At 43.8% G+C, this 15,296-nt stretch overlaps 1 protein-coding gene and 1 pseudogene across 3 annotated transcripts in view; both read right to left on the reverse strand.

The window, feature by feature from the left end:
- Positions 1 to 2,002: 2,002 nt before the first annotated feature.
- On the reverse strand, positions 2,003 to 2,124 carry LOC136321144 (U8 small nucleolar RNA; annotated as a pseudogene).
- Positions 2,125 to 6,666: 4,542 nt separating this feature from the next.
- LMO2 (LIM domain only 2) overlaps positions 6,667 to 15,296 on the reverse strand; it is a 30,079-nt gene continuing 21,449 nt past the window's right edge. For all 3 annotated transcript variants that reach the window (XM_066251251.1, XM_066251252.1, XM_066251250.1), the window contains 2 exons: positions 11,803 to 12,018; positions 6,667 to 7,312 (listed from right to left, as the gene is read on the reverse strand). In XM_066251251.1, coding sequence (XP_066107348.1) covers positions 7,093 to 7,312; positions 11,803 to 12,018 — 436 coding nt within the window. In that variant the 3' untranslated portion in view covers positions 6,667 to 7,092. The remainder of the gene's footprint in view (positions 7,313 to 11,802; positions 12,019 to 15,296) is intronic.

Consider the following 15,296-nt stretch of genomic DNA (forward strand, 5'->3'; position numbering starts at 1 on the left):
GAATCTGTCAACTTTTCTCCCTCCTCACTGAAAACACCAGTTCAAGCCATCTTCCTCCCTCACCTGGGTTACACAATGGCCTCCCTTCGGTCTGAGTCCTACATGCACACAGTTGCCAGGGCAGTCTTGTAAAACACTGATCAGAGTAGCGCGTCACTCTCTTGCGTAAAGGAGTCCAAATGCTTGCTGTCCACTGAGAACACAGTCTGAGCTCACCTCTGGACCTACAACATCTTACATGATCTGGCCTCACGTATGACCTTTCTTCTCCTCTGGGGCTTCTCGTGTTCTGAGAACTCACGAGCCTGCTCTTGGCTTGAGATATTTACACTTGCCCTCTGCTTCCCAATGTTTATATGGTCAGATCCTTCCTGTGTTTCTGGACCTAGCTCAAAGCTCCTTGCTCACCGAGGCCTCCTCTGACCACGCCCTGATTCTGAATGGAAACATCCCTCTGTATCTCTTTATTTCTTATCCTATTGTCCCCTCTCATTTTCTTAATTTTATCTATCACTAAAATAAACTTGTTCATTTATTTCTTTGTGCACTTATTTATTTTCTGTTTTCTCCCACTAGCATATAAGTGCCATGATAACAGGGATTATGTCTGTCTTGCTCACCACTGTGTCTCCATTGCCAAGAACAGTGCCTGGCACATAGGAGATGCTCAAAACATACTTATTGAAAGAATGCATGCATCATGAATGCCAGAAAGTGATCTTGTTGCTTTATATAGATTACCCATAATTTTTACAATAACATGCTAATGAAGCATTATTACCGCCATTTTTTACAGAGGAGAAGACTGACTAGAACTAGACCTAGGCTTACTTGTCTCTAAGATCTACTCTTCCACATTACACCCCCTCTCATTTTGTCAGATAACATTAAGTGCCATGAAAAACATTCCAGGTTGGCAAATGCATTGGACATTGTTTTTTAATTGGTTATATTAGGATTTGAATTCTGTGCAAATGAGGAAACAAAAATCTGCTTAAAGACACCCCACTTAGTGGCAAAATCAGATTTCCACTTCCATTTTAATTTATTTATTTATTCATTTTTAGAGAGGAGGGAGGAAGGGGAGGGGAGGAGCAGGAAGCATCAACTCCCATATATGCCCTGACCAGACAAGTGCAGGGTTTTGAACCGGCAACCTCAGTGTTCCCAGGTCAACGCTTTATCCACTGCACCACCAGAGGTCAGGCTCCAATAGTTTCCTTTCTATTGTACTACATTGTCTTCACATCTGTGTTACCTACTCTATATCTAAGGGGGGGCATTGGCTGTGAGCTGCTCATTAAGTAATGAGAATGAGTGGGATGGCATGGAAAGTCTGGGACACACAGGAGCTGCTGCCATGGGCTTGCTCAGGATCACCACAAAGCCATCCTCAAGGTGGCCATCAAATAGGATAATTCAGTGAGCTCAGTTCAAAAGCTTCACAATGTGACAATGGAAATTGACTTGATTTAGCTTCAAAGATTCTATTAACTCAGAGAAATGATGATTTTCTGGGAGAATTCATACACAGCCACTGGTAGAGAACGGAAATGACTTTAGCACTTTGAAATGTCTTTTAACTCAACTCTTAGATCTGGATACGAAACATGAAACATTTAGCTTGGATTCCTGGCCCTGTGATACACATATTTCAGAGCGAGATGATAACATCTTGATTCTAATTACAAAGGAAATGCAGAATTTGTAGTAAGCTCATTTTATAAGGTTGAGACATAAACTGCTTCAGAAGTCGGCACTCAATGAGTCCTCCTAAACACGTATTCACGTTATGCGTGTATGTGTATGTGTGGGGGGAATTACTTGCTTAGTGACCTTCATTTGAAAGGTCAAAGGACATTAAAATGAGGACAAATGAATAGTAGTATGTTACTGAATTATAAATTCTATTTTCTCTCTCTTTGTCTCTTTGTTCTTCTTCTGATTGAACCAAAAACCCAAAACAAGAAAAATTTCCAATTCCTGAGCTTTTAAAAAAAAAATCAGATAAGAGCAATCAGGATGTTACAAGCCCTGATTACTCAGAGACACCAATGATGAACCATGTGAACTCCAATTATCACGTCCCAATCTGCCCTCCAAAAGGAGAAACATTCCTGAATTTTTTTTTTTTTTTACATAGATAAAGAGTCAGAGACAGACAGGAACGGAGAGATGAGAAGCATCAATCATTAGTTTTTCGTTGCATGTTGCAACACCTTAGTTGTTCATTGATTGCTTTCTCATATGTGCCTTGACCGCAGGCCTTCAGCAGATTGAGTAACCCCTTGCTCGAGCCAGCGACCTTGGGTCCAAGCTGGTGAGCTTTGCTCAAACCAGATGAGCCCGTGCTCAAGCTGATGACCTTGTGGGTCCTCCGCATCCCAGTCTGACGCTCTATCCACTGCGCCACTGCCTGGTCAGGCCGTTCCTGAATGTTTAAAACACTTTTTATTTGTACATCATTTCAAACTCAAAGCAAAGCTGCAAGAATAAAAAATATATATCCTTTACCTGCATTCTCCAGCTAACATTTTTAGCCCATTTACTCTACCATTGATTCTCTCTCTCTCTCTCTCTCTCTACACACACACACACACACACACACACACACACATGTAATTTTTTTCTCACTCATTTGAGAATAGAGTATATAGATCATGCCCTTTTACTCCTAAATATTTCCATGTGCATATCCTAGTAATAGATTCACAGAACCACAGTACAGCTATCAGCTCCACTAGATTTACCATTTGTGCAAGACTTTGAACTAATCGACCATTCGCATTCCCATTTTATCAGTGGAACCACGGATGCCCTTTAGAGCGATTATTTCTCCTCCAGCACTGGATCCAACGCAGGGCCAGATGGTGGATTTAGCGATCAGGTCTCCTCAGCCTTCTTGAATCGGGAATGTCCCCACAGCCTGTCTTTGTCTTTAACGACGTTGATGTTTTTGAAGAATAGAGGCTACTCTGCCTTTTTTAGTACAAAGTTTATCATTTCGAGTTTGTCTGATCATTTGTCTCAGAGTTAGATTCAGGTTATGCATTCTCAGCCAGAAATCTAAAAAGAGTGCTGTTGTGTCCTTTGCAGTGGGTTACATCTAGAGGCACACAGAGTCCATGTGCCCCTCTCTGGCCACCCGCTCACTGTATTTCCCAGTTCTCCACTGTGTAATTACAGGTTTCTCCCATTTGCAACTAACAAGCAACATATGAAAAGGCAATTTATGAACATCCAAGTATCTGGCTCTTTCTTTATTGAATTTAGCAGCTATTGACTATTCTTGGTTGATTCTGTCACCTTAATATGATGGTTGCAAAATGGTTTTCCAACTCCCACACTCTCTTTACAGGTACCAGTTGGAACTCGTAAACAAATACCCTCTCTTTTCTCCATTTATTTATTATTTGTATCAACTCACAAATTCTTATTTTTCCCTCACTGGTTTCTGACTCATTATTGTCCTTATTTTGGTAGTCAAATTGTTCCACATTTGGTCATTGATAGTCCCTTCAAATTGGCTTCTTTGTTCTTGTGACACGCTTATATTATTGTTTGAACACTTCCTTACTTTCTGGCATAAAAAGATGTTCCAGGCCCATCTTCTACCTCTGTTGTTTCCTCCCTCCACCCCTCAGAGATTCCTGGGTTTTATTTAGATTTGTAGAAAACCTCATCTCCACTCTGTGCTCATTAGCCCCAACCCCTCTCCAGCCAAAGCTCACTACCAGCACCAGTGCCTCCACCATGAAAACCTGGGTTCACCTGACACATTGCTTTGAAAGGTCAAGGTCTCTGCGTTTTTCCCCCTTGCCAGTGTCACCTTCTTCCTGGTCCAAGGTCATTTCAAATATCATTTCTTCTTTACTCTAGACAGCCTCCCTGGACCAATTTCATCATTCCCTTATCTGTGTTTCCATAGCACTTTTTACATACCTTTATTATGGGGTTAATCTTGTATTATTATGGTTATGTTTCTGGTTAGACTAAACTCAAATGTTTTCAAATAACCTGGGAATAAAAATATTAATTTTCATTTTGCTGATGATAAACCTGAGGTTCGGGGCGGGAGGTGAGCCCAAAAGAGAGGCGGCAGAGCACAGATGAAGGCCCTCAATGATGTCCAGGTGACCCTGTCATCTATTAGCAGCAGAACCTTAGGCAGGTGACCGTACCTGCCTATTCTTCAGCTTCCACAATGGCAAAATATGAATGAAAATACACAAAAACTGCCACGTAGGGCTGTTATGTGGATTAAAGGAGCTAATATTTGTAAAGCCCATAAAAGAGTACGTAGGACATGGTAAGTGTGACATAAATGTTTGTAAAGCAAAAAAGTCATGTCGTTGCAGTTCAATTCCAAATCTTCAGATTAGAAAGTTCCTAGCCACTGCTCCATCTTAACTTTGTGGAATTCTAAGATTCCCTGAGAAGCAGTGGTAATGTTAGAGGCAGAAATAGAAGGAAGCTGGTTCTGGATGTAAAACATTACACGGGTGAGAGGGAGCAAAATGTTGCAGCAAACTGCTGGTTGAAGGCATGGACCTGGGAAGGGAGCAAGTGCTTGGTCTCCTGACTCTGGGTCTATGGGCATAGGGGCTACACACTCAGTCAAGGATCACCAGGGTGACTCTGGGAGGTAGTCCTCCAGGAAGTCTTCCTTTATTTATTTGTTTGTTTGTTTTGGAAGTCTCTTTATATGTCCTTCCTCTCACGTCAATTGTGGGTTAGACATCTGAGCTTCTGGGATGACTAGCCACAAAGACTGTGCATTCACAATTCTGCAAGACGGTGTGCCATCGACAGATGGAAAATTCAATCATTGCTTTACTGAGGACTGCAAAGGCGCTGGCCAAGATCGTGGATCTTATGAATGTCATACTGCCAAGAGGATTAAGAATGAAGTTTACATTTCAAAAGCAAGAATCATTTTTATTTTCACCTAGTACTTCTCATAATACAGTTGCATAGCTAAAATCTATCACTATTGTCATTGTCATGCTGATATGATAAAAATAGTGAATCAAATTGTGCTTGATCTGGTAGATGACAACTCTTAATTGAGTGACAAAATTAAAAATTTTAAGTTTAAGGACCATGGGTAGGCAGTGTTTGTCTACATGTAGAAAAGTTACTCAATGACTCACGTTTGTATCATATATTAACTACTAACACCATGGAGCCCATGACCTGCCTAGGAGGGGGAGGTTGGAAAACAGCCATTCTCAAACTTAGACAGGAGTCAGAATCATCTTTAGGACTTGGTAAAATGCAGGATGCTGGGCCCTACCCCCAAAGTTTCTGGTGCACTCTGACTGGGGTGGAGCCCATGAACCTTCATGTTTAGTAAGTTCTCAAGTGACAGTTGTGCTGCTGGTTCAGGGATTACAATTTGAGAACCACATCCCCTCTGTGGACTTAGAACAAACATCCCCTCACTGGCAGCACCTCACTGCCACCTGAGTTGAAATACAGTATAATTAGATGTTTTAAATAGGCCACCTTAAGTAGTCAGATTTCCCAACTACTTTTACAGACCAAGAGAGTCATCTCTTAATTATTTCTCTTCTAGAAGAAAAAAAAACACCCAAATAAACCTTAGTGATGGAAGTTGTAAAGAAATATCATAGTTTTTTAACTGTAAAAATAGATGCATGTTTCTGATGTCTTAATAAATAGATATTTTAAGACTTCCTTGGTGCTCGTCAATTTTTATTAAACAATTAAAAAGTACTGTATATCCATCTAGGTTGGTCTTTCATTGCGACAGTCTTGAGAAGTGATGACCAGCAGGTGGCGCTCAGAGTCAGTTCATGGCGACCCGGATAGGTTGAAAGGCAAAGAAACACCAATGAAGGTGCCTGCTTTAAATCCTCAAAGTAAGGTCCTCTTAACCACTTGTCATAAAATACCTAGAGACACACGTCTGGGAAAATCGAAGTGTCAAGCTCAGCATCTTTGCCACATTTCAAACTAGGTAATTACCTTCTCTCCCAAAGGGAATCTGTTTTATGTATTTGTGTCCTTTCTAGGTTACAGGTTTCCCAAAGGCAATGATCTTGCCTTCCGTTCATTCTATACAATGCTGAAGTGAAATGCACATTTTACAATAACAATTTAATTATTCTACATCCCTCTGAGCTACATGATGACCTGTTATATAATTGCTAGTAATATAGAAATGTGCCTGCCTCATATAAACCCTAGCAATAAACGTAAGTTTTTATTTGACCTAAAAGCAAATTGCTTACTTACTTCTCCTTTACAATGTAAAAAAGCCATTTCCCTGCCATCCCAAATTGTAAGTCATTATCAAATAAACCACACTGCATTTTAGTCTGTCATTTTTATTGTCTGCAGGATTTTTTTTTAACTACGCACAACAAATACTTTGATATAATCTAAGATAATAAAATAGCTGAACAACTTTCTTTGTTTTAGATTTACATTTGTATAGAAACAATCTGTGGAACTCCTCACCTCAAAACTAAGGTATCTATAAACAGTGATTCATCAGTGTTGCTTTAAATAATTGGTTGAAAGTCACAGTTCCCATTCTCAACTGAAATGTATCTCCATGCAGTTTCCCTTGGGTCCAAAGCTTAAGGCTTTGGGAAGGTGATCAAGAAAAAAAAGGATGGCCACTTGCCTGTCCTTCCCTTGTGTGGAGGACAGTGATTGGAACAGGGTGTCATAAAAGTCAGGAAGTAATGAGTTGCACATCTCATGTTTTCAAGAGTCAAAGTCATAACACGTCTTTCTACAACTCCCTATGAGTAGATGTGAAGTCCCATCATGATGGCACAAATGCCTGTCCCCTCCCCAAACGCTCCTTTTTCCACTAATTATGTCAGTTATTATGGGTAGGCTGTGCCCATTGTCCATAAGTTTTTTCTACAGGCTGGTCATTTTGTCACATGTAAGTATCATTCTTTGCATTATGCCACTAAGATGCTGTGTCTTATGCCCAGTGAGGGTCTACCATCCCCTAAGAAATGCTTCATCCCACCCTCAAATCCCCAAAGTGCCTAAGACTGAAGACCCCATGGAGACAGTGACTTTAGCGAAATGCCTCCCCGAAGATGCCTAGATCATCCCATTGATCTTAGTCCACTCGTAGATGTCCTGTTCACACACTATGTCGGAGTTGATGAGGAGGTATCTGTCGCCCACGCAGAAGTGTTTCTGACAGGCGGCGCATTTGAAACATTCCAGGTGATACACTTTGTCTTTCACCCGCATCGTCATCTCATAGGCACGGATCCGCTTGTCACAGGAGGCACAGAGACCATCTTGGCCAAAAAGCCTGATGGAAAAAAAAGAAAGAAAAGCTAAGAAGACAATGGCAGAAACACTGGAAGAAGGGGCTGGAGAAGTAGGCTAAATTTTCAAGATGTTAGGATGCAAGGAGAGTGGAGCTCAGACACATGGCTGACTTTCTGGTCCTTCCTGCAGAGATAAGTGTACTCTGGGACGAAACTGTCATCGATGGCACTTGTGTCTGGCATAACTAGCCCCTCTTCTGAGCTCTCTCCCTCCTAGAGCATCATTGCCATGCTGCCAGGCCGCCCCAGGCCCTTCCTCTGTGGGAAGATCCAGGTGAAGTGATCTAAGAGGGTAGGCATGTATCGTGTGTCCCTTCCCAGGGGGACTTTCATTTTAGAAGAGAAGTTGGAGTGAACCCCTGGAAGGCCCTTTGAGAGGGAGCTGCCCAAGAATGGAACGAAACGGGCATCTTTCAGAGGCTCCCCAAATCTGTCATGCCGACAGCCACTCCCCAATTCCAGAGAGGGTCTTGAATTCCTACCAAGGCCACCTCCACCTGATTGCCCACTGGGACCCCGGCTTCTGGAAGGCAGAGGGCGTTGGACAGAAAGCACATGGTGCATGCAGTTGATCATGCCTCAGAGATCTGTAGGACACATGGCATTGCTCCACACTGAATGGGAGATGTTAATTCAAGGTCTTCACTGCCCTGTTGCCATGAATCTTTGGAGAAGCTTCTTTTCTGACATTAAAATCAAGACTCTCCTACGTGTCAGTAGATCAGTCAATGAATATTTCAAGTACTATTCAGCGTCAACGTGGGAGATGCAACACAGTGGTGCCTCAGTGCAGGGGTTCTCGAAGTGTGGCCCTGGGACCACCAGCAGTGGCATCACCTGGGAACCTGTTAGCAATGCGACATCTCGGGTTCTCCTGATTGAGACCCTGTGCGGGGAGCTCCAGAATTCTATGTGCTAACAGATACTTCCAGGTGATTCTGGAAGGTTGGAAATTGGCCGGCAAGAGTGGAATAACACAAGCATTGGACTCAGAAGACCCAGATTCAGTCCAGGACTATCCCTGGGTTTCTAAGTGACTCGGGGAGACGTCTGATTCCTGGGAGCCCGTGAGCCGGCAGTAAGCATAGCATCTACATCACTCTGCTGTTACAAGGCTCAGAGGGCTAAGCCAATGCTCGGTGTTCCCAACTGTGCCAGTCTTGCAACAGAAAGTCATTTTCACACATGCCTGTTAACGTGGCATGCTGGCAGGTCCTTTCCACATAAAAGCTTTAGGACAGTTTTGGGTAAATTCTTGTTCTTATTGGAAGTTTTTATTAACTTCAAAATAGCAGAGATCAAGTTGGTATATTCTGAGAGGTTGTAGGGGAGATAAAGGGCAGTTGACAAATTTGGAAACATTCAGGCAAAATTAATGGGATCAAGAAGATGTGGTCTGGTGAGTGGAGCTCCCATTGTGAGAGGCAGGGCCAGCTCATTTCCCTCCGACTCCCGCTTTTCATTGGAAGAGCTCTGAGCGTTTTCAAGGCACCACCTGGGAGCAAACTCATTACTGGGGGAGAACATTTGATCCCAACATAGCAGATGGCGGAGCGGTAGGGAACGGCCACCTTGGAGGTCACAGAGTGGAAAGACCGTTCTGGTTTCCTGACTGTTCAGTAAGTCGAGTTCGGGCCCGAGCAAGGATAAACGACTCACAGAACAGAGTGTGGGAAATGAAGCCAACCGCCTGGGGTGTGTGACCCTTCAGGAAGGAGAGCGTTTATTAAAGGGAAGTCGGGGGTAGATTACAGTACACATCAGGCAGCTAATGAAGGGAAAGATGAAGGAGTAATATTTGGGAGACAAGTTTAGGTCTAGTTAGCATCACCTCTAACAAGCCAGATGCTCCTGAGTATAGGACTCCAGTCTCCTGGCTTCTGAGTCTTGGGCTGGACAGTAAGGGAACGGGAAGAGAAGGCGTCCGAGGCCCCTTCCAGCTCAGGTATTCTGAGATTCTATGCAGAGTAAAAATACACTAGGACTTGACATCTAAGTTGAGCATTCACCTCTGGCACTAAGACCTGGTTCCTTAGGTTGGTGTCCCAGAAGCAGAGCCTGAGGCGAGGATTACTGGGGATGTGTTTTAGGGAGCCCTGTTAGGTGGCAAGGAACCCTGGATAGCAGGGGAAGAAGGCAAGCAAAACTGCACACCCGGAGAGACCCTGGAGTGAAGGGCAGCTCTGGCCCATGGCAAGGCAACTCGGGTGTCAGTTCTGTCTCCCGTTTGCCCTAGCTCCGGGCAAGGTTGCTGGGCTTTGCTGCTCCTGCAGGGCCGGTCAATGGTTAAGGTGCTCTTGGGGTCTGGGGGGAGTGGGCCCGCTTCTGGCCCTAACAGATGCAAGTGCTGACTGGTGACAGCGAAGCCACTGGCGGGTGGTGGGTACCCTGTACACAAGCATTGGTAAAAAGGGACTGGAGGGGATCTGGGCCAGCACTCACATTAACAAGGTTCCCAACAATACAACAGCTCAGGGGTTAGGCTCTGCACGGTGTCTCGCAAATATCTGAGGCTAAACTTATGGAAAAGACTGTAACTGGTGAGTCAGCCATTGCTGAGCCTCAGAGAAGTTATCCCAGTGGGAAGAAGAACTGAACCCCATCAAAGGACCCATTTCATCACTCCTTTTCCAACCACCCCTTTTAAGACACTGCGGATACCTTTCAAATGCATGCAAACAAGTCCATGGCTAAAGGACCATTCCTGAAGGAAAAAAAAAAAATCTTCTCTGTCAAGAGGTGTCACAGCTTAAGCTTTCTCCTGCCTATTTAAATAACAATAATATAAATATTAAAGGGTGGCTGGAAACACCCGCACTAACACAGAGTTAATTAACATGTTGCCTAGGAATGTAGCAGGGAAAAGAATTATTTCATGTCACCAAGACACAAGTTAATTAACATTGGGTTCTCCCAGACTATTTCTTTCTCTCCTTTTTAAAAATGGAAAAGATTAACAAACCCAGGCAGCACTGGGCTTATTCTTGAATGTTATATAAAACCGGAGAGATAGGGAGAAGCCCGAGCTCTCCTGACCTTACTCTCTCTGCACTTCATTTAATAAGATTCAAATGATTTGACAGGGATGTAGTCAGGGGGCCCAATGGGAATCATTTGCCCGTCTGCTTTCTGCATTGACTTGGCAAACTGGTAGCGAGCAGAATCAGTTCTCTATTTATCCTGGTTCTATTTTCTTGTAACTTACAGGAAATTGACCAAAAATAATAATCATGATCATTGCAAACCCTATTTATTTTCTCCAAACCACCAAATCTGCAAGGACTTTATCAGGGAATTTTTAGGGGAGGGAAGCTTATTCTATCAGTCTCCCGGTAAACAGATAAGCTCCTTCACTCTGGAATTGCCTGCATATTTTTTTTTTTTTTAATGTAAAATGCTCTGCCGCCAGCAGGTTGAGTAGGAAGAGCTGGCCTGGCAGCCAAGGGCACAAGAGTCTAAAGAAGCTTCATGGGGTCGGGTGGTCTTAATGTACGAGGGCTGCATGCTCCACAGACCCTCTGCCACAGGAAGAGGGCGGAAGCCTGCCAGCTGCACAGCTGAGCGGATCTGACAGCAGAGGGCACAGAGTTACCTCCATGGCAGCCAATGTGAAACTGGAAATGCTAGAACATTCTGGGCACAGGCACTCACTGAGTGCCAGAAAATTCACACGGCCAGTAGTGTGTACGACCTGGAGCACTGGAGATGTCCTCAGCACTCCTCTGAGTATTGAAGGGTCCCTACTGCCCTTCCATTCACCCATCTCTTTGTTCTTTAGACAGGAAAAGCCTTAATGCTAACATCAGGAGGGCTGGTTAGAAAAGCAGCTAACTTCTATTTGATACTTGTGCGCCAAGTCAAACACACGTATTACCCCGTCTAATCGTCACCTCCTCCCTGGAAGTAGGTATTACTATTATCGCCATTTTACAGATAAGAAAATTGAGGCTTAGAAAGCTAAGGAACCTGCCCCAGGTCACAGAGCGAGAAAGCAACAACAGTGCAGGGACTCAAACCTACAACTGACTGCGGGGCCTTCCTACAGTGACAGTCACAATCTTGAAGTGCCATAGCAGGAACATGCTTTCTAATTTTTAAGTTTCTCCCCACATCGTACTGAAGTCATAGAAAAGAAGACATAATCTATAGGCATGCTGTGAAGCATTAAATGAGCTCCTAAAACCCCTCTCTCAAACTTACAACGTATTCTGAATTTTGTGTTGATCATTCTCCTGGCTTTAAACTATGAGTATTTTACCCCATAGGAATGTATGAAAACATGCTTCTCCAACAGGAAGAAATGCCAGCTGCTTCTCCGCATGGGGCAGCTGAGCCTCAGCCTCTGCAGCCTGACCTCATTCCGGCAGGTACAGGACGAGCCAGGAGACCGGGGAGACCCACCCAGACTCAGACGTCTGTGGACGCCTGGCCTCCCTTGCTGAGGGCCCCAAGAGGGTGGCCAGGAGGATACCTGAGATAGTCCCTCCGGCAGAGCTTGCGGCCCAGCTTGTAGTAGAGGCGGCGCCCCACCTCGCCCAGCCGGCACCCGCAGAGGTCACAGCTGAGGCAGTCCTCGTGCCAGTACTGGTCGATGGCCTTCAGGAAGTAGCGGTCCCCGATGTTCTGCTGGCAGCCTCCGCATGTCAGCAGGGACGGGGGGATCTGCAGCACCTCATCCACGGGCTCCCTGGAAAGCAGGTCAAGCGTTAGGGTCAACCTCATTTCGGTGAGACAAGCACCCATGGTCAGGAATCACTCCGGGCTCACTAACAGGGACCCTTGCTCAGCTGTCTCTGGATGACATAAAGAGAAAGGATGGGACTATGGTCCTCAGGCTGGACTGCAAAGAAGCCCTGCCAACCTTGCGTCTGGACAGGAGGCAGCTAGGCCTTCTCTCCGAGACCTCTGAGGAAGTAAATGCAGGGCACCGAGAGGTACCCGAGGCAACTGTAGGTGGTGCCGCCCCCCCCCCCCAGAACTATTCTCACACCTCGGGTCTCTCTCTCTTTCCCACCCTCCCCTCCTACTCTCCCCATTTCCCCTTCTTTTTCCTCCCCCCACACACAGGACCCAAGCCCACTGCTGAGCCCCAGAGGAGGCCCCTGGACTGGAACAGTTGCTTGCCAGCAGGACAGCCGATTATCTGGAGAGCTAGACCTGCAAATTCCTGGTAGAATCCACCTGCCATCCTACCCCAAGCCCTTCCCATCTGCCCAAAAGCAGAGGTGAGGAAGAAAGAAGAAAGTAACCAAAAATAATTTTAGGTTTCTTTTTCTTTCCAAGATCAAAATCCCATCAGGATATAATAAAAAGTCTCGTTATTTTATTTTTATTTTTTACAGAAATTCCTTATCCCATCCTTTTTACCTACTAAATATTGAGAGAAAATTCCCAGGTTTTAGGGCCATGAATAAAGGACATCAACTAGCCCTTCTTGCATGTGAAATTTTTTACAGCAGCAAAACTGATCTGGATAAAGCTGATTTAGGACAGAAAATGGGGAGAAGGTGATAATTATTTTCAAGGGAGTGAAAGTAATTAGAGTTTGAACTTTCTATCCAGACAAGTGTTAGCAGGGAGCCCGTGGTGCCATGTTCCTTCATTAAAAAGTCATACAGCTTCTGACTTTGCTTAACTTGAATACTTTTGTTTTTACATTTTAAAATAAATGACATTTTTTTGGCAAAAGAAAATAAGGAACGGATGAAGTCTTCATTCTAGCACTAAATGGGACATGGGAAAATCCCCATATCTGTTGATTTGTAACAATTAACAGATGCTTTATGAACTTTACTCAAACACAAGTCTATTTTTAAAATATCTATTACGTTTTTAAAAAAAAATGGATCTGCTTCCAACTGTGAAATTCCTAAAGGGAATTTCCCCCTGGATACCTTGAGGGTATAAATCTGTGTCTCCTATTTCTAGCTGGCACTAACTCCCCAGGTGGCCTTGTGTCTTGATTGGCCTATGCCCACAGAGCTCAGCACCCATTACAGTTAGGAATGACGAGGCCCAGGGAGCCACTGTTGGTGATATACTCCGACAGCTTCAGGTGACTCTGTCTGAGAAGTGCAGATGTCTCCTTGTGCCTGGATGGGAATACTAAAACCAAACCCACACATTGTAGGTTGAGTATAAGGATCCTCCATGAGATTATCTCCTTTTAGAACAAGAAAATGTGAAACCCAAGCCAGTTTTCTTTTAAAAACTCAAGACTTTAAAACAGTTTTAAGAGTTCACTGAAGCCTGACTTGCTTTTCTTTGTTTCCACAGATTAGACACGAGGACTTTCACTCTCCCTTCTGAAAAAAAGATAATATCCGCAACATTCATTTTCATAGGCATCACATCAGAATTGCATCTCTTCCCTTTCCATAGCCCCTGGTCTTGCGTGGGTCTTTCAAGAACAGTGAGGGAACATCAACACCACTGGATGCTCTGAGGCTGATGCTGCCAACCAGCTGTGAAAAGGGAGAATTTGCCCTTAGCTGGTGCAAAACTGCCTGGCACTAAAATGCTCTCATTACTCACAGGGAGGTGCTGAGGCCACCAACTGCATGATAAAGAAAACCTCTATGTTCATGAATTCTGGCTGAATGTCTGTCTAAATGTTTCATTTGCATATGCCTAGGCAAGTTTTTATCTGTAATTTGGAGATGCTGATCACACTGACCCAACTTAGCTGTGAGTAAGTACACAATGAAGCATCTGGTAGGACAGTGGTCTGCAGTAGATTTTAAGCAAAAGAGCCACTGTGATGGCGTGAGATAGAAAAGGACAGGATAAGATACCGCCTCTTTCTACCTTTCTATAATTAATGACAATGCTACATCATCTTTGGTGGATGTTGCAAGCCAATAACTGAGTGGGATTCACCTTCAAATTAATATTTTATATTCCTCTAGAACCTATCTGAATATTACACCTGAATACACTTCATCCTGCATTTCTGCGATAATTTCTTGACTATTTTCAAGGTTGGGGAGGGTAATGGGCTGCAGCAATTCCTCAACTAGCTGGTCCGTCCTCTGTTAGAGGCTATCTTCACTGGGCACGGAGGGAAGCGCCTGATGGAGGAGTGCATCCTTCAGTGGACGCCTGCTGTGTTACGAGGTTAGGGCCTTTCAATTTTCTAATCTCAGTGAAAAGTCACCAACATTGAACAGAGTGAACTTCCTTCAGGGAACTGAAACCTCCAGATTTATCTTCTAATTAAAGGATTAGTGACTAAGTTTGGCTGATTGAAAAGGCATTAGGCAACAGTTCATCCAGTTCCCTTTTATTGTATTACTGTGGTCTTGCCCAGGCTCTGAAAACTCAAAGCTGAGTTGTAAATCTAGGTTTGTACAAAAAAAGTGAGCAAGCCACCCTTTAAACCCAGTGTCTGGGTATGTATACACGCACACACATGTGTATGTGTATATATATGTATATATATAGGAATGTTAATTTTCTCCTGAGAATGAATGTAAGGAAGCTGTTTTTTGTTTTGTTTTTTTTTTGTTAGAACAAACCTAGCTTCTTACAGAATTGGTGCCTGAACCTTCAAGATTGAATAGTGATGTTTATATCCTCCTTGGATCATGGTACTTCCTGTGTTTTATGAGAACATGCTGAGCTTTTATGCTTGTAACTGAGGGTAAAACCCAGGTATATAAACACCACAGAAGGCTGAAATGGGGAGGGGGACGGAGACTTCAATCAGAAAAGCAGAATTCTTTTAAAGCAGGAAAAGGAAAGAAAACAAAACAAAACAAATGCCTCTTAAAAGCACAAATGGACAAGTCATTAACCAGTTCCTTTGGTCTGTGTAACAAATCCCTTCAAAGGATTAGATGGGGGACTTCAAAGGAATAAAAATTCTCAAAAGCAGACAGCTAATGAATCTTAAAAGGGCATTTGCACTGACGGGGAAAATGGTATTTTAAACAACCCTTTCTTCCAGGTTAACACTAAGGAATG

The sequence above is a fragment of the Saccopteryx bilineata genome, chromosome 1, assembly GCF_036850765.1.
Source record: "Saccopteryx bilineata isolate mSacBil1 chromosome 1, mSacBil1_pri_phased_curated, whole genome shotgun sequence".
In the NCBI taxonomy this organism is placed as follows: domain Eukaryota; kingdom Metazoa; phylum Chordata; class Mammalia; order Chiroptera; family Emballonuridae; genus Saccopteryx; species Saccopteryx bilineata.